General features: G+C 39.8%; 1 protein-coding gene across 1 annotated transcript in view; it reads right to left on the reverse strand.

Annotated features, from left to right (window-relative positions):
• Positions 1-22,416, reverse strand: part of SIK2 (salt inducible kinase 2) — a 36,064-nt gene extending 13,648 nt beyond the window's left edge. The window contains exons 1-5 of the mRNA XM_056509671.1: positions 22,188-22,416; positions 14,644-14,760; positions 13,673-13,736; positions 9,472-9,633; positions 824-948 (exon numbers count right to left, since the gene is read on the reverse strand). Of these exons, the coding sequence (XP_056365646.1) occupies positions 824-948; positions 9,472-9,633; positions 13,673-13,736; positions 14,644-14,760; positions 22,188-22,337 (618 nt within the window). The 5' untranslated portion in view covers positions 22,338-22,416. The remainder of the gene's footprint in view (positions 1-823; positions 949-9,471; positions 9,634-13,672; positions 13,737-14,643; positions 14,761-22,187) is intronic.
• Between the last annotated feature and the right edge of the window lie 1,858 nt (positions 22,417-24,274).

Below are 24,274 nucleotides of genomic sequence, written 5' to 3' on the forward strand. Positions count from 1 at the left end.
TCTGAAGCTTTAAGAAAATCAAATATCCCAGATCTGCAGCTTCAGAAAAATCAAATATTTCAGATCAGCAGCTTTAAGAAAATCAAATATCCCAGATCTCCAGCTTAAGAAAAATCAAATATTCTACATCTGCAGCTTTAAGAAAATTGAATATTCTGGATCTGCAGATTAAGAAAAATCAAATATTCCAGATTGGCAGCTTTAAGAAACTCAGATATTCCAGATGTGCCGATTAAGAAAAATAAAATATTCCACATCTGCAGCTTTATAAAAATCGAATATTCTGGATCTGCATCTCCAGAAAAATCAAAGATTCCAGATCTGAATCTTGAAGAAAATCAAATATTCCATATCTGCAGATTAAGAAAAATCAAATATTTCAGATCTGCAGCTTTAAGAAAATCAAATACTCCAGATCTCCACCTTAAGAAAAACCAAATATTCCAGATCTGCAGATTAAGAAAAATCAAATATTCCAGATCTGAATCTTAAAGAAAATCAAATATTCCAGATCAGCAGCTTTAAGAAAATTAAATATTCCAGATCTCCAGCTTAAGAAAAATCAAAGATTCCAGATCTGAATCTTAAAGAAAATCAAATATTCCAGATTTGCAGATTAAGAAAAATCAAATACTCCACATCTGCAGCTTTATAAAAATTGAATATTCTGGATCTGCAGGTTAAGAAAAATCAAAGATTCCAGATCTGCAGCTTTATAAACACCAAATATTGCAGATTCCCAGATGGAGCCCAGCCCAACATCCCATCCCTGCAGTCCCAGCCCAAGCCCAGCCCCAAGGGATGCAGGAGGGGTCAGTGGTACCCAGATGTCCAGCTGGGGTCCCTCGTACTGCTGCCCCTCAAACACCTCGGGGGCTGCGTAGGGGGGGCTCCCACACCACGTCCTCAGAGGCTCCCCGCTCTTGTAGAAATTCCCAAAGCCAAAATCTGGGGGAAAAAAACAAAGGAGAAGTCACCCCAAGCTCCTGCTGCACCATAAAGGATAATTTTAATGATAATTTTAATGGTAATTTCAATAATTACACGCTCGCCCCGCTGTGGTTCCATCCCAAATCATTTTGTGGGCACCCCCACTGAAAATTTGGGGATGCTGGATGTCCTCTTGCTCTTTTCATATTGTGGAATTATTAAAACTTTGTAAAAACCTTTCACAGCCTGCAGGAGTTTGGAGTAAACTTGTAAACAGCCATCATTAAAATTCAACAAACTGACAGCCAGGGCAGATAAATGAGATTATTGACTTGCCAAGGGATAATCTGAGATTTCCTGGGTTTTCCTGAGGTGCTTTCTAGCTTTGAACACACAATGAATTTTGGCAAATCTTTGGGGCTGGGGAGGAAGGAGCTGTGCCAAGAGCAACAGGCATGGGAAGGACACTGCTGCTGGGACCAGGAGTTAAAAACCCACAAATAAAAAAAAAAATCCTTTTAAATGGTGGCTTGATATTAATCAGAATTTTTGTAATTCAGGGGTGAGAAGCAAAGACAGAGGCTGGGGCTGCTTCCCTCGAGCTGGGCAGCTCCAGGTGACAAAAACAGGGCTCAGGGTGTCCCAGGGATGTGACAATGGTGACAAACGGGGCTCAGGGTGTCCCAGCTCAGTGTCCCAGGGATGTGACAATGGTGACAATCAGGGCTCAGGGTGTCCCAGGGATGTGACAATGGTGACAAACAGGGCTCAGGGTGTTGAGCCAGCTCAGTGTCCCAGGGATGTGACAATGGTGACAAACAGGGCTCAGGGTGTTGATCCAGCTCAGTGTCCCAAGGATGTGACAATGGTGACAAACAGGGCTCAGGGTGTCCCAGGGATGTGACAATGGTGACAATCAGGGCTCAGGGTGTTGAGCCAGCTCAGTGTCCCAGGGATGTGACAATGGTGACAATCAGGGCTCAGGGTGTCCCAGCTCAGTGTCCCAGGGATGTGACAATGGTGACAAACAGGGCTCAGGGTGTTTCCCAGCCCTGCAGGGGATGGGGATCAGCACAGCTGAACCCCAAGTCTCCCCCAGCCCTGCAGGGGATGGGGGTCAGCTCACCTGAACCCTGCAGGGTGGGTTTTGGGAGCTGGCAGCCCGGAGGGAGGCTCTGGGAGCCAGGGCTGCCCATTTCGCCACCCCAGCCACGTCACCGGGGCCAAGGCCGGCTCAGATTCCAGCCCCCGGCAGGAACCAGGGCCTGGGACAGGAGAGAACATCCCTGCTGCCCTTCCTCCATCACCCCTGCAGCTCTGCAACACCTCCAGCAGGAACAGCACAGGGGGCACACAGAATCTACCCAAATTCCTTTGTTTAACCCCAATCCCTTTGTATAACCCCAATCCATCTGTGTAACCCCAATTCCTCTGTATAATCCCTCTGAGTAACACCCCCCATCACCTTTTCCCCTTTTCCCTTTTTCCCTTTCTTCCCCTTTTCCCCTTTTTCCCTTTCTTCCCCTTTTCCTCTTCCCCCTTTTCCCTTTCTTCCCCTTTTCGCCTTTTTCTCTTTTTTCCCCTTTTCCCTTTTTCCCCTTTTCCTCTTTTTTCCCCTTTCCCTCCATTTTCCCTTTCCCCCTTTTTCTCTTTTTTCCCCTTTTCCCTTTTTCTCCTTTTCCCCCTTTTCCCTTTCTTCCCCTTCTCCCCCTTTCCCCCTTTTTCTCCTTTTTCCCCTTTTCTCTTTTTCCCCTTTTCTCTTTTCCCCCTTTCCCCCTTTTCCCTTTTTCCTTTTCCCCTTTCCCCCCCTTTTCCCCCATCACACCCAGACTGCTGTTGTGATTTTTTTTTAATCATTATCCCCTTTGAGGAGACTTTTCTTCCCACAGCATTGGCTTGGCAACAGTGACAATGCTCTGGGAGACACGGAGCCATTTCTGCTCTGCACAGAATCATTCTGCCACTCCGTGTAGGTGTCCTTAAATCTGATTTCTCCCCTCACTTATCTCGGATTTGTCAGGTTTTCAACATCCTTACAGTGCTGCAGATAAACATCAGGTTTTTATCTCTCAACTGTAGCTCTCACTCGGGTACCACCCTCATAAATCTGATTCACCAGTACAAGGACATTTATTTGTAAGCACAGCTAAAGAAAGTGTGACCTGCTAAAAAAAAAAAAAAAAAAAAAGAAAAAAAAAAAAGTGGAATTCTTTGCTTGCCCAGACTGGGATTTAAAGTTCCCTCTTTGAAGAAACATAAATCTGAGCAGCAAAAAGAGCAGAGCCAATATAAGAGAAGCTCAGGTTTGTGTCATTCTTATCTTCAGCTGATTTCATAACACACAGTGGTTTAATTTGTGGTCACCAAAAGGGAGCAGGGACATCCTGCAGCTGCTCCTGACCTCTGCTCCCTCTCTGGGCAAGAGCAGAGCAGAACTTGCAGGGCTGAGCTGGGTGGAAGAGCAGCTCTTGGCTGGCTCTGATGGTCTTGTGACAGCACAGACCACTGAGCTTTATTAGGAAATTCATCAATGAGAGGCTGTGAATTGCTCCAGAAGGAGCAGCCAAGGAGGGGGAATTCCTCAGCATCCCTCAGCCTGTGCTGGGAGCTTTGTCTTCTACACTTGGAAAATGATTTCCCCATTCTGCCTTAGACCTGCACTTCTAAAACTTCCTTTACTTCCCTTTTTATGACCAATGAAACACCAGAATCCTCCAGTTCTGCATTTCAGCACAACTGACAACACAAAGCACTGCCAGGCACCTCCTGACAGGCACTGGGCTTTTTCAGGTAATACAGGAATTAAAACCAGCACCTGGCATTTAGCTTTAAAAAAAATCCCATTCTGTTCTGTTGGACAAAATAATTCCCTGGGTGGGGCAGATCAGAGTTATTTGTCAGGGTGCACAACTTCTTGTGGTCACCCCTTTTTGTTTCCATTTTTCTTCCCCCACAAATGGCTGGGAGATGATTTGTAAGCACTCCAGCATGGATAGCATCCATGAAAACCCTTAAAAAAAAATAAATCAGGATTTAGGCAGGATCCTGGATGCTTGGTCCATGGGGCTTCCTCAGTTTTTAATTACTGCACTGTCAGTTGAGTTGTCCCACTTTTTGGAGTGGCCAGGATTCAGTTAAGCACAAAACAATCATGAGTGTCTCATGCTCAACCTTCCACCTTGTTCCTCTTTTGCCACTGCTGATCTGCCATGGCCATTCTGGATCCAAAGTGATCATTTTTAACCCAAAAATGTCTCATTCCAGAGGAAACATCACTGATGTTCAAGGGAAAAATGTGCCAGCCCTCTAAAAAAACCCCAAAATGAACACGTGCCAGCCACAGAATTCTAAAAGGACTCAAATTGGGCTCATTACCAGAGGACTGAGATTATATAATGGAGTGATCTTAACATTTCCCTGAATCTGCACGTTAGAAAAAAACAACAAAACCCCCCCAAAAAAGCCCATCATTTGCAGCATTGTGTTCAGCTGAATAAACTCTGTGTTTGTGCAATCTGCAAATATTGGCTCTGCACAGTTCTGGCATTTGGTTTCTCAATCTCATCACCCCCCTTTAGAATAATCTTGAATTTCCAAGGTATCATTTTTTGGAGAGCACATCACAGCAGTGGAATCTGTTTTTTTTTTTTTTCCCCGGTAAAAATGGAAACAAGACTGAGAGATTTCAGCCCCATTTGCAATCTGAGAAATGGGAGCTCCCTGCCAGAGCTGCTGCAAGTTCTGCTGAGCATCCAGAAGCATCCAGAGCCTCTCAGTGGCACCTCCAGCACCCTCCAAGGAGCAGCTCCAGAGATATACTTAATCCATTCTCCTAAAATTATGTCCTGGGCTGCAGTTCAGGATGTGACCAGAAATGTGAATTCTGTCCCAGTGACCCTGATCTCCTGGCACACATTATCTGCTCATGGGCCATCTTTAAACCAGCTGGGCAATCATCTTTATCTTCCCACAGCCCATCCTCCCTCCAGGAGATATCTCCTGTTAATGGCCAGTGAGTCCCAGGGCATGACTGATAAAATTCCATCATCCCACTGGGAGATGCTCCAGCCAGGGGAGGAGCCAAGCCTTTCCTACCCAGATAAAAACTGACATTTTGGACACCAAGGCACCTTCTTTCCACTGGATTCCAGAGGAAAACCAGACCTTTCCACATCATCCCTGGAGCTTCAGAGGAAACTGCACCTTCTCCAGGAGCACTGCTCCAGCTGAACCACATCTGCCCCTGCAGGAGGATGCAGCCACCATTGAATGGGACTGTGCCAACACCCTGACTGACTGACGGGTGTCAGCTTGGATTCTGACTCTGGCAGGGCTGGGATTGTTCTGTGTAATACTGCATTTCTATTTTAATTTTCCTAGTAAAGAACTGTTATTCCTAATTCCCACATCTTTGCCTGAGAGCCCCTTAATTCCAGAATTATAATAATTTGGAGGGAGGGGGTTTCCATTCTCCATTTCAAAGAGAAACTTCTGGTTTTATTGGCAGACAGCTGTCCTTCAAACCAGGACAAATTACGAGCAGAAATCAATCTGCCTGCCTTGCAGAGAGCCACAGGGAGCTTTTGTTGGGAGAAGAAATGTGAGCCTGGCAGATAATGGGCACAGAGGTGCTGATAAAGGCAAGGTATGAGCGTGGCAGCAACAAACCTGACCCACTTCAGGGGCTGAGTGCTGAGCAGCCTCTCCTGACGTCAATGCACATTTCCCTGGCCAGCAGCAGCTCCAGCCTCCTTCAAAATAACAGTCTCTGCCTACCTGGGCTGCTGCAAACATCAGCACAGAACCAAACATCAGCCAGAATTTCACAATCTGGGGCTGGAAGGATAAAAAAAAAAGAGGAGCTGGGCTCCTATTCCAAGCTGGATTTGGATTTCTCACAAAGGTTAAATGCCCTCAAGTGATGCCTCAAAAAGCAGCAAATCCTAAAGGGTTTGGACTCCAAGGGAGACAGGACCAATCCTGCTGCTGAACATTGGGAAAACCCAAAACTCAGGTTTGCCTTGCCAGTGCTAAGCACAAATTCCACGTTAAACCTGCCATGGAATTCCTCACCTTGCCCCTTCTCAATATTTTATCTCATTAATAATTTTATAATAATTATATATATATATCTGATTTAATATAAATAAAATAATAATATAATATATATAATTTTATCTCATTAATACCTTCACACTAAAATTTGAGGGCTTTGCTCCCAACCACCTCTTCTAGAAAATAAACCTATCAAAGCTCTCACCTCAAGTTTACTCATCTCCTGTTTGTTGTCCAGTTAGTGAGAAACATCCCATGAATTCTGCCTGTCCCTGTCCTTTTACAGCAGCATTAACACAGAACTATTGGATTTCAGTCCAGCCTCAAGCATCAAAACTGGAAATCTTATGAACCCACAGGTTTTGAAACATTTTTGAACATTGGTTTATTCTCCTGGTGGCTGAAATACAGAGGTAATGTGGGCATGTATTTGATTAAAAAACTGTTGTATTCTTGAAGAGTAAAAAAGCTTCAATAAACCAAGAGGCCCACTGGCCTTTATCAAAATAATTCATCAGTTATTGTGCCGGGTTTTTTTCTTTTTTTTTCAATTCTTACATTAAGTGAAATCAGAGGAAAATCCCAGCTCTCAGAGCTGAGATCCTGGCTGCCCTCTGTCCTTCCTCAGCCTGATAAATGAGCCATGAAGAAGATGAAGGACTGGAAGAGGCTGTTCCCAGCCCCAGATAACTCCAAAAATCCCAGATAAACTCGGTGGAGTTTGTCATCTGTCTCCTCTGCAGTGAAAAAAATCCAACAACTGACTGGGCACAAATCACTGCAGAGTTTCCAGCAGCCTGAACTTTCCCCCAGCTCCAGGCTGGACAGGGGAGCTCCTATCAAGCTGATTAAAATCCACAGAAGAACCAGTTAATTTTCATGGGCTTGTTTGCCTGCAGCCCACCTGTAATTAACTTTGTGCACTGCAGAAGTGGAGCAGGAGCTGATGGGATCTCCCTCACTCCCATTTCCCATTTTCCTGAGTCCCTGCAGAGCTCCAGCACCGAAATTCCCAGTGCCAGAATGTGGGAGTCCAGAGTATTCCTCTGGCTTCCCTGGGAGGTTTGAGACCCCCCAAAGACCCTCCAATGAGACCCAGGTGTCTCAGGGGCTGGATTCAGCTCCTGGGAACAATTTACCAACATTGAGAGAAGAAATGCAAGCCACAAAAATAAACAGAGTGTAAATTAAACTGTTAGAATGTAGAATTAGCAGATTTCTAGAATGTTTGTGATAAGGGACACGTGGCCAACATGGAGAATTGGGGGTGTGGATACCTCTTCCTCCTTCTTCTCCGTGTCATCCATGCTGGGTGACACGCTGGCACTTTTAGATTGGATGAGGACAGAGCAGGACCATGTAACAAGATTGTATTGCATTGGGGGTCATTTGTAAATACCTAGTAGGTAATTTAGAGTATAAAAGATCAGTCCTGCCTCTGCCAGGCAGATTCTGCCCTGGACGTCTGGCGAGCAGGACAAAGCATTCCTGAGATAAGGAAGAATAAACAACCATGAAAACCTCTAAGAACAGCCTCCTGCAGTCTCTCATCGACGGGCATTGGGTTCCAGACCACCTGCATGTCCTCCAGAGGTGATCTCAGGTCTAAGGAGACACCTCGGGATGTGACATCTGGCGTCCCTGGGTGGGCTCGAACCACCAACCTTTCGGTTAACAGCTCAGGGCTCTGCTGAGATGCTTTGGAGGGAAGAATTTGGGGTTTGCATCCCTGCAGGAAAAGCTCTGGATGGAAAACTGGAAAACTCTGAACATCACAGGGGTGTGGAGAGGGATCAGAGGGCAAAAACGTGGCAGTGAAGGCATCACAGATGAACAAGACAGAAATTCCCTTTTTTCAGCTCAATTCTTCAGAGCAAGGGGGTGACTGGCAGCCCTCAGCCTGTATCTGGGATTTATTCAGTATAAATTAAATAAATGATCTCTCAGTGATAATTCTCCAGGAGCTGCTGCAGGTGAATTCAAGTATGAAACCAGAAATGAGGAAAGGAAAAATCCCCCCCACAAATGGCAGCACAACCCTTGCACCATTCCAGAAATTCAGGGAGGGAAATGGAAAGTAAAATAATCCAGGAATGATCAGAAAGGTTTTATCATTTTATCAGCCTAAAAAAAGGGAAATTCATTCTCCTTCCTCCATCCTCCCGTCACTCCCTTATCACTGAAGTTCAATCAAGATTTTCTCTATTTTTTCCCCATTTCCAGCCTCTCTGGGTTAAAGTGGATCCATGGAATTGTAATGAAAATGATTTCTATTGCAAGCAACATCTGCTGTGTCTAAATTTATAATTAAAGTCAAATCGTGCATGCAAAAAGGAAAGGACAAAAAAAAAAAAAAATCAATAAGTTTCCATTTTGAAGTTTTTTTTTTTCCTTAATGTTGAAAGAAGTTATTTGATTAACTCTGTTTTAACCTGAACATCTGGCAGCTTTAAAGACATCCACAAAAAAATGCCTGGAAGTCTAATTTTTTTTTTTTTTTCTGGGAGTTAATATTGGAAATTTGGATGGACTTTGACAAAATAGTCACGTGGGAAATTACAAAGGGATCCTGGGCAGCACGAACTAATTAGCGGAGGGGGATTTTATTAAAAAATAAATAGAAATAAATAAAAATAATAAAAATAATAAATAAAAATAAAAAATAAAAAATAAAAAATAAAAAATAAAAAATAAAAAAAAATAAATGAAAATAAATGAAAATACATAAAAATAAATAAAAAAATAAAAATAATAAATAAAACAAATAAAAACCATTAAAAACAAATAAAAACAAATAAAAATACATAAAAATAAGTAAAAATAAGTAAAAATAATAAATAAAAATACATAAAAATAAATAAAAATAATTAAAAATATATAAAAATAAATATAAATACATAAAAATAAATATAAATACATAAAAATAAATAAAAATGATAAATAAAAATAAATAAAAACAAATAAAAAGAAATAAAAAACAAATAAAAAGAAATAAAAAGTAATAAAAATAATTAAAAAGAAATAAAAATAATAAATAAAAATAAATGAAAATAAATGAAAATACATAAAAATAAATAAAAATAAATAAAAATAAATAAAAAACAAATAAAAAGAAATAAAATAATAAATAAAAATAAATGAAAATAAATGAAAATAAAATAAAAATAAATAAAAATAAATAAAAATAATAAATAAAAACAAATAAAAAGAAATAAAAACCAAATAAAAATAAATAAAAAGTAATAAAAATAATTAAAAAGAAATAAAAATAATAAATAAAAATAAATGAAAATAAATGAAAATACATAAAAATAAATAAAAATAAATAAATAAAAATAAATGAAAATAAATAAAATACATTATAAATAAAAATAAATGAAAATAAATGAAAATACATAAAAATACATAAAAATACATAAAAATAAGAAATAAAAATAAATGAAAATAAATAAAAACCAATGAAAAAGGTGCTGCTGCATGGAGTACCTGCTATTTTGATGTTCATGTTGGTGTCCAGCAGCAGGTTCTCAGCTTTCAGGTCCCTGTGCACGACTTTCCTGCCATGGCAATATTCCACTGCCGACAGGATCTGCCAGAACTTCCGCCGCGCCTCCGCCTCGCTCAGGCGCCCGTGGCTGGCCAGGTAATCTGGGAGCAAGAAATGAATCCATGAAATTAAATGAAATTTAAAAAAATAAAATAAAATAAAATAAAATAAAATGAAATAAAATGAAATAAAATGAAATAAAATAAAATAAAATAAAATAAAATAAAATGAAATAAAATGAAATAAAATGAAATAAGATAAAATAAAATGAAATAAAGATAAAATAAAATGAAATAAAGTAAAATAAAATAAAATAAAGTAAAATGAAATAAAATGAAATGAAATGAAATGAAATAAAATAAAATAAAATAAAATAAATTTAAAAATTTAAAGAGAAATTAATAGAAATAATATAAAATAAAAATAAAAATGAAATGAAATGAAATAAAATAAAATAAAAAAAAATAAAATAAAATAAAATGAATTTAAAAATTAAAAAAGAGAAATGAATAGAAATAATATAAAATAAAAATAAAAATGAAATGAAATGAAATAAAATAAAATAAAAATAAAATAAGATAAAATAAAATGAAATAAAATTAAAATAAAAATAAAAAAATGAAATAAAATGAAATAAAATGAAATGAAATAAAATAAAATAAAATAAAGTAAGACAAAAATAAATAAAATGAAATAAAATGAAATAAAATAAAATAAAAATAAAAAAAAAATAAAAATGAAATGGAATGAAATGAAATGAAATGAAATGAAATGAAATAAAATAAAATAAAATAAAAAACAAAATAAAAAATAAAATTAAATAAAAATAAAATAAAATAAAATAAAATAAAATAAAATAAAATAAAATAAAATAAAATAAAATAAAAAACAAAATAAAAAATAAAATGAAATAAAAATAAAAAATAATAAAATAAAATAAAATAAAATAAAATAAAATAAAATAAAATAAAATAAAATAAAATAAAATAAAAAATTAAATCAGCACAAATGTGGTTTAAATCAGACTGGACAGATGGCAAAAATATTGACATTTTTTGATTTTCCCCCAAAAATTTAGCACAAGGAAAACCAAACCAAATCTCCAGCCAAATGGAAAAAATAGAAAAATTAAGGGAATTTTTCTCTGCTCCTTCTTTTTTTTTCCACAATATTTTCATTACAGAACTCATGGTGATCTGGGAAATAAAATCAGCATAAATCTGGTTTAAATCAGGTTTGGACAGCAATTAACAATCATGAAATTCATTATTTCTCCCCAATAATTAGCAAAAAAGAACTCAAATAATCTTGTAGCTTCTTGTTCTCCCAACCAAACCCCCTGAAAAAAAAAATTAAATTTAAAAATTTAAATTTAAAATTGCTGCTCCTCAATATTTTCACAATATTTTTACACCACAATATAAGGGGAATATTTGGAATAATTTGCTTCACCATTCTAAATACTTTTAGGGGATTTTTAATTCAAATATCATTTAAGGGGCTTTATTGGATTGTGTTTTAGGGTATTTTTAATTCAAATATCATTTAAGGGGCTTTGTTGGATTGTGTTTTAGGGGATTTTTAATTCAAGTATTATTTAGGGGCAAATAACTCAAAAATTCAGATATCATGTAATTCAAATCTCATTTAATTCAAATATCATGTAGGGGGCTTTATTAACTTGTGTTTTAGGGGATTTTTAATTCAATTATCATTTAGGGGGCTTGGTTTTATGGGACTTTTCATTCAAATATCATGTAGGGGATTTTTAATTCAAATATTATTTAGGGGCTTTGTTAACCTGTGTTTTATGGGTTTTTTAATTCCAATATTATTTAGAGGCTTTATTAGCTTGATATTAGGGGGTCTTTAATTCAATTATTATTTAGGGGCTTTATTAGCTTGTGTTTTAGGGGATTTTTAATTGAAATATCATTTAGGGGGCTTTATCAATCTCTGTTTAATAGGATTTTTAATTCAAATATTATTTAGGGGCTTTATTAATCTGTGTTTTATGGGATTTTTAATTCAAATATTATTTAGGGGCTTTATTAGCTTGTGTTTTATGGGATTTTTGATTCAAATATTATTTAGGGGCATTATTAACCTGTGTTTTATGGGATTTTTAATTCAAATATAATTTAGGGGGCTTTATTAGCTTGATATTAGGGGGTCTTTAATTCAATTATTATTTAAGGCTTTGTTAGCCTGTGTTTTATGGGATTTTTGATTCAAATATAATTTAGGGGCATTATTAACCTGTGTTTTAGGGGATTTTTAATTCAAATATAATTTAGGGACATTATTAACCTGTGTTTTAGGGGATTTTTAATTCAAATATAATTTAGGGGCTTTGTTAACCTGTGTTTTAGGGGATTTTTAACTCAAATCTCATTTGGAACTGTGACACTATTTCCACTGGAACTTCTCCCTGTGCTCCCAGCCCACCCCACACACTGCACTTGGCAGAGCACAAGAACAAACAAAAGCCTGGCAGGCAAGGGGAGATCCCAATATTTGCAAGCCAAACATCATTCAGGCCCAGAGTGAGTGACAAATCACGTGATATCAAGGTGAAGTCAGATATCAAAGGCACAAACTGAACCACCCTGAGCAGCAGCCAGCTCTAATCTAATCCAGCATTTGCTAAAAATGCAGCAAACAAGGCAGTGAAGCCAAATTTTTGATTTTATGGCTGTGACGTGTCAGGATTTTTTATTCCAAGATTGCAAAGTGTGGCCAGAGCAGGTGATTTCTTGTGGGATCCCTGCTGGAGCAGCAGGGGTTGTGCATTAACCAGAGAGCAAACAGCCCTGGCACAGCAAACCCAGAAGCAGCTCCAGCTTCACGTTGGGCGCCACTTTATTTTTTTAATTTATTTTTATTTTAAATTTTTTTTTTCTTTTTGGTTTTTTTTTTTTTTTTTTTTTGGTTGTTTTTGTTATTTTTTGGGTTTTTTTGTTTTGTTTTGATTTTTTTTTTGTTTTGCTTTGTTTCATTTTGGTTTTGTTTGTGTTTTTATTTTTAGTCAGCGCTGCGACTGAAGCACGAGCAACAGGATTTCCATCTTCAGACTCAGTCATTTATTCATTTTTATTTGTTTTTTTTATGGCACTTTTAGCTAAAAAATGACAAAATGGAATCGTATTTTGCTCATTACAAGGTCTTTTAAGGCCTAACTATTCAATTAAAAAAATTATATTACATTACATTATATTACATTATATTACATTATATTATATTATATTATATTATATTATATTATATTATATTATATTATATTATATTATATTATATTATATTATATTATATTATATTATATTATATTATATTATATTATATTATATTATATTATATTATATTATATTATTATTATATTATATTTCTGACTTAATGACCAAGTAAGTCACAAAAACTACTTAAAATTAAGAAGAAGGAGCAAGAAGCAAGAAGACTTAATGACTTAAAACTTTCATTTTGTTTTATACTACTATATTTCAAAACTTTAAATTTTAAACTTTTCACTGTTTGATATTACACACTTCTATTTAAATTGCAGATTAATGATTCCAATTTCATCCCTTGAATTTGGAAGTTTTTTCTAAATGTTCTTTTGAGGGTCAGTGCTAGAAAGCACAAAAAGTTCAAAACTTTCAAGGTTTTACCATCTTAACACTTTAAGATATTAAAGATATTATTTTAAGATATTATTTATTTTGCTGGAATATCTGAAATTTCTCCCCAGATCTCTGGAGCAAAGAGCCAAAGCCAGGAAATCTCCAAGTTTGGTGTCACAGGCTACATCTTTCTACAGCAGGGTTTCTTATTTATTTTTTTTCATTTTATTACAATAAAAGTTTATATAATAAATATATAATAAAATGAATATATAAATATAATACATAAATATATAAAAAAATAAAATTTTAGATTCACAGCCAGAGGAGTAGGATTTTTACCCCAAAAGGACAAGAGGCTGTGGAAACCAAATGAAACAGAAGAAATTAAATTTCAAACTAAAATTTAACTCTGCAGGGCACAGAAATTTTAAATCTCTAATAACAGACCCAAAAAATCCTCGTTGACACAGAGACCAGGAGTGAACTAAAGTGCTGAACATGGAAATATTCTCCTGCTTACCAAAAATCTCCCCATTTTTGGCAAATTCTGTCACGAGGTACAGCATGCTTTTGGTCTCCATCACCTGGGGGTGCAGAAATCACACATGAGGCCTTGGGAGAATATCCAAAAAATCCAAAAAACACCCAAAACAATCCTGATTTTCATGGTTCCCTCCTAAAGTTGGGAAAGTTCTGCTTGGAGACCAAGTTCCTTTCTCTAAAACATTTTATCCATATTTTCAGGACCAGGTTTCTTCTTCTAAAATATTCTATCAATATATTAAGGACAAAATTTCTTTCTCTAAAATATTCTATCCATATTTTCAAGGCAAAATTTCTTTCTCTAAAACATTGTATCAATATTTTCCAGAGCAAGTTCCTTTCTCTAAAACATTCTATCCATAATTTCAAGACAAAGTTTCTTTCTCTCAAACATTCTATCAATATTTTAAGGACAAAATTTCTTTCTCTACAACATTTTATCCATAATTTCACGACAAAATTTCTTTCTTTAAAACATTTTATCAATATTTTCAAGACAAAGTTTCTTTCTCTAAAACATTCTATCAATATTTTAAGGACAAAATTTCTTTCTCTACAACATTTTATCCATAATTTCAGGACAAAATTTCTTTCTCTAAAACATTTTATCAATATTTTCAAGACAAAGTTTCTTTCTCTAAAACATTCTATCCATAATTTCAAGACAAAATTTCTTTTTCTAAAACATTCTATCCATATTTTCAAGAGTAAGAGCCAGCTTCTTTTGCATAAAATTAATTTAAAGCTGAACTGATCTTAACTGGGATTTTCATCTTTATTTAGGGTGAAAAAAAAGGGGGAAAAGGGGAAAAAAAGGGGGGAAAAAAGGGGAAAAAAGGGGAGAAAAAAGGGGAAAAAAAGGGGAAAAAAGGGGGGAAAAGGGGAAAAAAGGGGAAAAAATGGGGAAAAAAATTGGGAAAAAAAGGGGGAAAGCCCCTCTAAAGTCACCTGGTAGAGTTTGATGATGTGTGGGTGGTCCAGCATCTTCATTATTTGCACCTCCCTGTAGATTTTCTCCAGATTCACAGCATCCAGCTGAGATTTGTCAATGATTTTTATTGCCACCTGCAGACCAAGAGCAAAAAAATGAGGTTGAAAAACTCCCCCAAGGTGAGTTCACCCTCATTAGACAGGAAAAATTGAGCCCCAGGTAACTGGAGGTTTTCTGGGGAGCTCTGAAATATAAATTCCATACTGGAAAATCTAATATTAAAATGTCAAGAGTTCCTCTAAGGGGATGCAGGGTTCTCACTCACATCAGTATGTGAGGAAAAGCAGGTTTTTAATAGGAAAAAACAGATTTTTAGTGAGAAAAAACAGATTTTCAGTGAGAAAAAGCAGGTTTTTAATAGGAAAAAACAGATTTTTAGTGAGAAGAACCAGGTTTTCAGTGAGAAAAAACAAATTTTCCATGAGAAAAAGCATATTTGCAGTGAGGAAAAACAGATTTTTCAATGAGAAAAAAAAAAGGCTTTCAGTGAAAAAAGCAGATTTTCAATGGGAAAAAACAGGTTTTCAATGGGAAAAAACAGGTTTTTAATGGGAAAAAACCAGGTTTTTAATGGGAAAAAGCAGGTTTTTAATGGGAAAAAGCAGATTTTCAATGGGAAAAAGCAGGTTTTCAGTGAGAAAAAGCAGGTTTTCAATGGGAAAAAAACAGGTTTTAATGGGAAAAAACAGTTTTTTCCATGGAATGGAAGGTGCAGAACAGGTGAGGGAGCCCAGTGCTCTTTTCTGGAGTCAAGGTGAGAAATCTGATCCCCACAAAGTGATATTTTAACAAATTTTTAACAAATGCAACGGGAAGATGTAAAAAAACTCCAATAGAAGAAATTTAAAATTGAAACAAATTTTAATTTTTCATTAATTTGAATTTTTAGCTTTTTAATTGCAACCAATGGAAACCAAAAAAAGTGAAAATCCAGCCCCTGGATTTTGCAATTATAGCAGAATTTCACAAATTATTGAACCTGGGGGAGCTGCTGCACAGGAGACAGAAATCCATTGGAGCTGAATTTCATTTTCTGCTCCAGCACTGATTAGGAACCCACCTGAATTCAGAATTAATTATTTATTCCCTTCAGGTCACTCTGATTTTCCCTCTTTAATAGTCCCTCATCTTTCCCTGACCCCCAGGAAAATGAGATTCTCTTGTGAGTGAATAAACTGGAAAATCTGTGCAAATCTGGGGTTGTTTTGATGTGATTTTAACAGAGCTGAGTTATCCAAAACAAACAAAAAGTTGGGGATTTGTTGCTTTTTTTTTACAAAAGAGAAGTGTGGGACTTTTTATTAAACATCCAAAAATTTGAATGGAACAGCTTTATTAAATACAAATACAAATACAAATACAAATACAAATACAAATACAAATACAAATACAAATACAAATACAAACACAAATATAAATATAAATACCTAATACAAATACAAATACAAATACAAATATAAATGCAAATACAAATACCAATACAAATACAAATATAAATGCAAATACAAATACCAATACAAATACAAATACCTAATACAAATACAATACAAATTTATATTAATAATACAAATTTACAGCAATTATGACCAGCCATTAAAATAACCAAAAGAGGTTCACATCCTATAGAATTTCCAGCATGACCTTGAGTTATTCCACTTTTTTTCTTCAAAACATGGAGCTGAGAAATTGAAGGGAATTGTGATGCTCAAGGTGGCCAAAAACCAGAAAAATAAAATAAAAAAAAAAATAAATAAAAATTGTTCTTTAAATTATGAAGAGATTGCTCTAAACAATGAAAATCCAGCGTGGATCACTTTCTATTTGTTACCTCCTGATTTTATTCCTGTGCCTTCTATCAAAGTTATCTTTTATCTCAAGTATAAAACTTGATAATAAAAGATGCAAATAATCATTGGTGCAGCTTTAGGGAAAGAAAATTTTCCCCTAATTTGAGCTCACACTCCATTAAATAATTCCTGGTTGCTGTTGATTTTTTTGCAGGATTTCTCAGTTTAGGGAAAAACCTCTTCCCTAGAAAGTTATAAAGTGTCAAAAACATCAGAAAAAAAACCACCAAATTCTGAGATATCAGGAAATAATTATTAAAAATGAGGCCTGTGTCCCATTTCTCCTTTTTCCCCAATTAATTTTACACATCTCAGGAATCAGAGCTGCCCTCTCCTTCCTCCCCCCCCATCATTTATTTACAGCCCAGTGGAAGGATGGATCTGGAGCAATCTGATATTCCCAGCAGAAAATGAGAATTCATCTCCAATCTCAGAGATAAAAAAACTCCAGGTCTCTGCAGTTCCCACCTTCCAACAGCCACAAAAATTCCACCAATGTTTTAACTTTGGGTTCCCAGATAACAGAAGTTTTCCCTAAAAACCCCTGGAAAACTCATTTGGTCTTTTCATTCCACTCCACTTCTTTAATAACAAGTGCCTGCTGCAGTTTTGTGGTTCTTCTAATCATGTCAATCCCTAAAAAATAATTTTATATAAATAAAAAAATGTGCATTTTGGGCATCTTTACATGGTTAAAATCCTCCAGCAGCTCTTCCTTCCTGAGCACCAACCAGGAAAACATGATTAGAGGAAAAAAGAAACATTAATAAAGTAATTTAAAAAAATTTGGGCTGCAGATCCTCCTGTAACTCTCACTGCCCTTGCTGGCCAAGAAGAGTGAATCATGTTCCAAAGTTTCCTACTTTCTTCCTTTTCCAGAAGTTTCCTGTCCTATCTCACACATTTAAAATAAAACAACCTTCCAAGAGTGCTGAAAGACTGAAAGCAAAACCTCCTGCAAGGAAACCAAGTCCCAAATTTGGAGCAAAGTGGCTCCAGAAAAATCTCCTTTCCAGAGTTTTGATAAATACAAATAAAAGAGGAGTTCAGATGTGGGACAGGGAGGTTCATGCTCCACAAAAATTCCATATAAACATTCCCAAAATGACAAACAGCATTTAGGTGAATGCTGCCACAGATATCAGGATTATCCTGGCAACATTATAAAATTAATAACTATTTAAATTCAGTTAACACTCAACTTGGGGGCTCCAAAAATTCAGTTTTATGACTTTGGATATGCTGGAAAACAAAGAGTGCTGGAGCTCTGTACAATGAGGGAACCTCTGTGCCCAAGTTAAAAACTGAATTTTGAACGAATTGAATTTTAAATGAATTTTAAATGAATTTTAAATGAATTTTAAATGAATTTTAAATGAGTTTTGTGCTGCTGCAGCCACGACCTGCTCCGAAAACCCCAACCCAGATCCCCTGAGCTGCCCCATGCCATGGATCACCAGCAGCACATTCCTGCTGTGCAGCCACAGCACTGGAACAGTTCTGGGCACAGACCAGAATATCCTGAGCTATAATTAATGGAGAACGAGCTGCATTTCCAGTTCCAATCGATTTTTAGCTCACCACATGACATCAAACCATCAAACCATTGAGTTCTTGGGGCTATTAAAAAGTTGCTGTTGAGCACAAGAAAATAAAAACCTACTTGAAGGAAAAACCCTCTTTGCTCTTGCACACTCCAAGTGTGCATTAAATACATCCATAAAATGGAAATATTACAGGAGAGGCAGCACAGCAGCATCTTCCACCTCTGCTGCTCCACTGAAATGCAGATTAAACCCCTCAGATCATTCTGCATCTTCATCCTGCCAGGCCCAGTGGTGATTTTAGAGTAGAACAAATTGAAAATATTTCAAATCCAGCAAAGTTTTCGAACAGGGAGTTCAGCTGTGTCTGGATGACAGGAAAAGGGATGTAATTCTTAGAGGTGGAGAAGCTCCTTCAAGCCACAGAGCAGTTTCCTATCTGAAAAGTGTGTTTTGTTCCTAAACATGCAGCTTGCCAACAAGTGCTGGCAACAGCTCGAAACAAACACCCAAAAAAAAAAAAAAAAAATCCCAAATTTCAATATATAATGTCAGCACATCCTTCAGCTGGAAAGGAAAACCAAAAGGGAATCCTCTGCCTTCCCTGATCTCCCCCAGCCACTGGATTTTGCTGCTTGAGGAGTCACATTCCAAGATATTTTTGCAGCTTTCATGGTTCCTCCTCGTTTAAAAATACAAGGAACTGCTCTGATTTCCTTCCCTCTTTCACTGAAGGCCCAGGGAACTGCAGTTTGCTCAATCCTCCCCTGACATCTGGGAATTGCAACTGCCAAGGAGTGAGGGTGAAATGCTTGTCAAGAGAAGATGAAAGTTCTTCTGCTCCTCAGCTACTCCAACTGTAAGTTTTCATTGTTTTTGTTTTGTTCATTTCATTCTTGAAAGGAAAAACAAAGGCAAAAAGCAAACACCCAAAAAAAAAAAAAAAAAATAAAAAAAAAATAAATAAAACCACAACACAACCTCCAGCTACAAGCTCATATTCAAACAGAGCTTTGTCCCTGCAGGTTACAGAAATTCAGATTTGTTAACCCAGTACATTCTTAAAATAGATAAAATGCATTAAAAGGAACAAACACAACTTCCTGCAGCCTGGAAAAACTCCCAGTTTTGCTGTCCCTGCTGGATTATTCACTCTGTGAATACCTGAGCACACCTGAACTGGTGCCACAGATCAAATCAGGGGCTGCAGAGTTATTTCTCATCATTTTTTTTTCCAGAGAGAAACACAAGTTGGCTGTTCCAGCAGCCAGGTGAAAGCACATCTGGGATCCACAGGGACATCCAGGTTTTATTTCCACCTGGGGAGCAGCCAGCAGGGGATTAATCCTTAGGGAAGGTTAATTAAGGGGTTTAGGGGTGGGCTCCCAAATTCTGTTTTTTTTTTCCAAGCAGCACATTCACCTATTCCAAACATTTCCCTAATTTCACACCCACTCCAAACCTTCCCCTTATTTCACACCCATTCCAAACCTTTTTCCTTTTCACAACCCCATCCCAATTCCCTGGAAGCAAATCTCCAGCTTCTCCAACTTCACAGCTTCCAATTATTCCTGTTCTCTCCTCTCCTCCTCCCCAGGAAAATCTCTGCTCGTTTCCACGCCTCATTAGCAGGAGCTGCCCTGGGATCACAGGATTTCTGGGCAGCAGGATAAAGAAAGGAGCGTGGCAGCAAAAAAGCCACGTGGCCTCCACTCAAATGGCACCAAACACCCAAACAAGCCAAGCAAAGGTCGTGTTCAGCAGAAAAAAAGGGTCAGCAGCACCTCTATTCCTCTATTAAATCTGTATTTTTATATATAATATATTCTGTCTATATATTCTATATAAAGATATAACCTATCTTTATTAATCTCCCCATTTTCCCAACCTACTTTTATTAATCCCTTCATTTTTCCCAACTTTCACGTTTCTGTTTGGTTGTTTAGAGTTGTTGCACTCATCCAAGTTACAATTTCTGATTTTGTTTGCACACACCCTGTGTTGTTCTCCTGGTTTGTTTCTGTTCCATTCTCACCTCTGGTAACAATTTTTGGCAACAATTTAATCTTCTCATCTGTAGCTTTTCCACAAAAAGAAGGAGTTGTACACAATCCATGAGTGCTGCATTCAAGGTAATAAGAGCCCAACTTTTTTAATTTGATGGTTATTGGCTAGGCAGTTTTGTGTTAAGGAAAAAAAAAAAAAAAAAAGCAAATGTTTTAAAGGTCACAATTATATAAAACACAATTTCAAAATGCCAATGCTAGAAGGGTTCAAACCAGGAGATTCAGGAGAAACTTTGACTTCAGGAGTTTTTTTAAAATAGGATTTTTGAGCAAGTCTCAGCAGATCAGAGCATCCTCCTGCAGCACAGACCTGAGGGTGCACAGGCACAGCCTTTCCAGCACCTAAAACCTGAATATTCTTCCACTGGAACTTAAGCAAAGTTTAGAACAAGCTTGAAAGATGAAAACCCTTCAGTCTGGAGCCATTAACGAGCAGGATTTCCACTCTGTGTGCTCGGGGATCCAACAATCAGGTGAGCTGCTCCAAACTGGAAGTGCTTATTCCAAAGAGAATCTGGCTGGAATTAATTTCCTCTGACATCACCAGAAGTGATCTTAACAGGGTTCCCCTTCCTCAAAGATTGTGTAAATACTTCCAGCAACCAACTCAGCAATTCAGTTCCAGAAAAACACTCTTGCATCTCTTACTGCAGAAGTCAGAGCTGACTTAAATAAAAATAAAAACCAAGACTAACAGAATTCAGCAATTGCTTGGGACACAGATGAAAGAATCATCCAGGAATCAGGGAGCTTTTAAGCTCAGTGTTTGCTGTAACCTTTGTTATTTTGAACAATGCTAAACAAACAGGCTCTCTGAAACGACAACAAAAACGAAGATTAAAGTTTTCATCTCCATCACAAAGCCTGCCAGAGAAACGAGGACTGAGTGACAAGCGAGGATCTGCAAGTGGAGCATATGCAGTTCTGGCACATGGCACCAAACTTGGAACGGGAATTGGCACCGCTCGGCTCTTCAGCGGCAGCGAGGAGGGCTCAGAAAGACCCGAGTTTATCGTGAACTTGAGAAACGAGGCCAGGGCAGAAGGAACTTTCAGTCTCTGGGATGCAGAGCTCATCAATCCCTGTTAGAACCAGGCTCAGCTCCACATTTCAGGGCGTTTTTCCCATCCCCTAAGGAATGGTTTTCCCACCCGAGCCCACGGTGGTGAAGAACCGCAGGCCTTTGCAGTCTGCACTCGGGACAGGATTTTAATGACTTTTGTCAGGCTCAGAGCGGCGCAGGAACCTCTTCCCCAGGCAGCAATGAAAGCGACCAGAAGCGAGACTGACAAAAAGCTCACCCCTAGGTGTAGCAACCAAAACTACCTAAAACAACACACAAGAGGAAACTGATCCCTCAGAGCCATTACTCTCAGCAGATACCTCCTCTTTTTTTTTTTATTTTTTTTTTTAAAGTGAACACGACTACATTTTTTACCCAGCCAGGCTGACAATCATTTTTGTTTTTAGGTAAAGCACCAGGTACTCACAATAATCACACACGGGGGCGGTTAGACAAAGAGGCTAAAAATGGTTGGATTTGGTGAACTTGCAGGATGCTGCGCTGAAGAATTCAGCACACACAGACACAGACAGACACACAGACACAAGTTCCTCTGCTGGAACAGATAACCCAGCTCAGGAAAGCCTCAAATAGAACAAGGTCTGACCCTGCGAGTGGGAAGTGCTGCTCCAACAGCACCGGAGCATCCTTGGGGTGATGCTGGCAGCATCCTGGGGTCAGCGATGCCACCACCCCGGGGTCAGCAGCGCCATCACCCTGGGGGTGGCATCTCTCAGCTGCCATCCCGGGGGGTGACATCCAGCGGGTGACATCCTCGGGCATCCCCCCGCGGCCTCGGCCGCCTTCTCCTGCCCTTCCCAGCAGGATGCGGGCAGAATTCCCCCCCGGTCGGGGCAGCCCCGAGCCCCCGGCGCGGCCGCGTCCCCGCGGGAGGTGCCGGAAGGGACAAAAGGCCGGCGGATCCCGCTCGGCAGCCCCGGCCCCGCCGCCCCCCGGGCGCGCCCCCCGCGCCGTGCCCACCTCGCTGCGGGTGATGCGGTGCCGCGCCAGCTTCACCACGGCGAAGTTGCCCTTGCCCAGCGTGCCCTCGATGTCGTAGAAGCCGACGCGGACGGGCCCGAGCCCGCGGGGCAGCAGCGCCGGGGGCCGCCGGGGCTCGGCCATCACCATGCTGCGCTCGGGGGGCGGCGGCGGCTCCGGCTGCGGCTCCGCGCGGCGCCCCCGGGCCCGCGCCGCCCCCTCCGCCGGCAACGGCGTCACCGCGCGCGTCACCGCGGGCGGGGCCTCGCCATGGCAACCGCGGCACGGCCCGGCGCGGCGCGGCACGGTATGGCGGGGTATGGCACGGTATGGCACGGTATGGCACGGTATGGCGGGGTATGGCACGGTATGGCGGGGTATGGTACGGTATGGCACGGTATGGCGGGGTATGGCACGGTATGGCACGGTATGGCACGGTGTGGCACGGCACGGTATGGTATGGTATGATGCACGGTATGGCGGGGTATGGCACGGTATGGCACGGTATGGCACGGCACGGCCCGGCGCGGCACGGCACGGTATGGCGGGGTATGCCACGGTATGGCACGGTATGGCACGGTATGGCACGGTGTGGCACGGTATGGCACGGTATGGCACGGTATGGCACGGTGTGGCACGGCACGGTATGGCGGGGTATGGCACGGTATGGCACGATGTATGGTACGGTATGGTACGGCAGGGTATGGCAGGGTATGGTACGGAATGGTACGGTATGGCAGGGTATGGCACGGTATGGTATGGTACGGTACGGTACGGTATGGCATGGCATGGCATAGCACACGGCACGGTACAGCACAACACGGAATGGAACTGCGCGGCGTGGGTTGGCACGGCACAGTATGGTATGGTACACGGCACAGCACGGTACGGTACGGTATGGTACGGTATGGCACGGTATGGTATGGTATGGTATGGTATGGTATGGTATGGTATGGTATGGTATGGCACGGTACAGCACATGGCACAGTATGGCACGGTGTGCTACAGTACAGCACACGGCACGGTGTGGTATGGCTCGGCACGGTGCAGCACGGCACGGCATGGTACGGTATGGTACGGCATGGTTCGGTATGGTACGGCATGGTATGGTATGGTACGGTATGGTACGGTATGGTATGGTACGGTATGGTATGGTATGGTATGGTATGGTATGGTATGGTATGGTATGGTATGGTATGGTATGGTATGGTATGGTACGGTATGGTACGGTATGGCACGGTATGGTACGGTATGGTACGGTATGGTATGGTACGGTATGGTATGGTATGGTACGGTATGGTACGGTACGGTATGGTACGGTATGGTACGGTATGGTACGGCATGGTACGGCATGGTACGGTATGGTACGGCATGGTACGGTATGGTACGGTATGGTATGGTATGGTACGGCATGGTACGGTATGGTACGGTATGGTACGGTATGGTACGGTATGGTACAGTACGGTACGGTATGGTACGGTATGGTATGGTATGGTATGGTATGGTATGGTATGGTATGGTACGGCATGGTACGGCATGGTACGGCATGGTACGGTATGGTACGGTATGGTACAGTACGGTACGGTATGGTACGGTATGGTATGGTATGGTATGGTATGGTATGGTATGGTACGGTATGGTATGGTATGGTATGGTATGGTACGGTATGGTACGGTATGGTACGGTATGGTACAGTATGGTACGGCATGGTACGGCATGGTACGGTATGGTACGGTATGGTACAGTACGGTACGGTATGGTACGGTATGGTACGGTACAGCACACGGCACGGAATGGAATGGAACCGCACGGCACTGCACGGAGCGGCACGGAGCGGCAACCGGGCGGGGACAGGGACTGCGGGACTGCGGGACAGGGGCAGGGACAGCAGGATCGGGGACAGCGGGATGGGGACGGGGACAGCGGGATCGGGGACAGCGGGACAGGGGGACAGGGACAGGGACTGCGAGATGGGGGGACAGGGACAGCGGGATCGGGGACAGCGGGATGGGGGGACAGGGGCAGGGACTGCGAGATGGGGGGACAGGGGCAGCGGGATAGGGGGACAGGGAGAGCTACGGCACACC

This window comes from Oenanthe melanoleuca, chromosome 24, assembly GCF_029582105.1.
Source record: "Oenanthe melanoleuca isolate GR-GAL-2019-014 chromosome 24, OMel1.0, whole genome shotgun sequence".
Lineage (NCBI taxonomy): Eukaryota > Metazoa > Chordata > Aves > Passeriformes > Muscicapidae > Oenanthe > Oenanthe melanoleuca.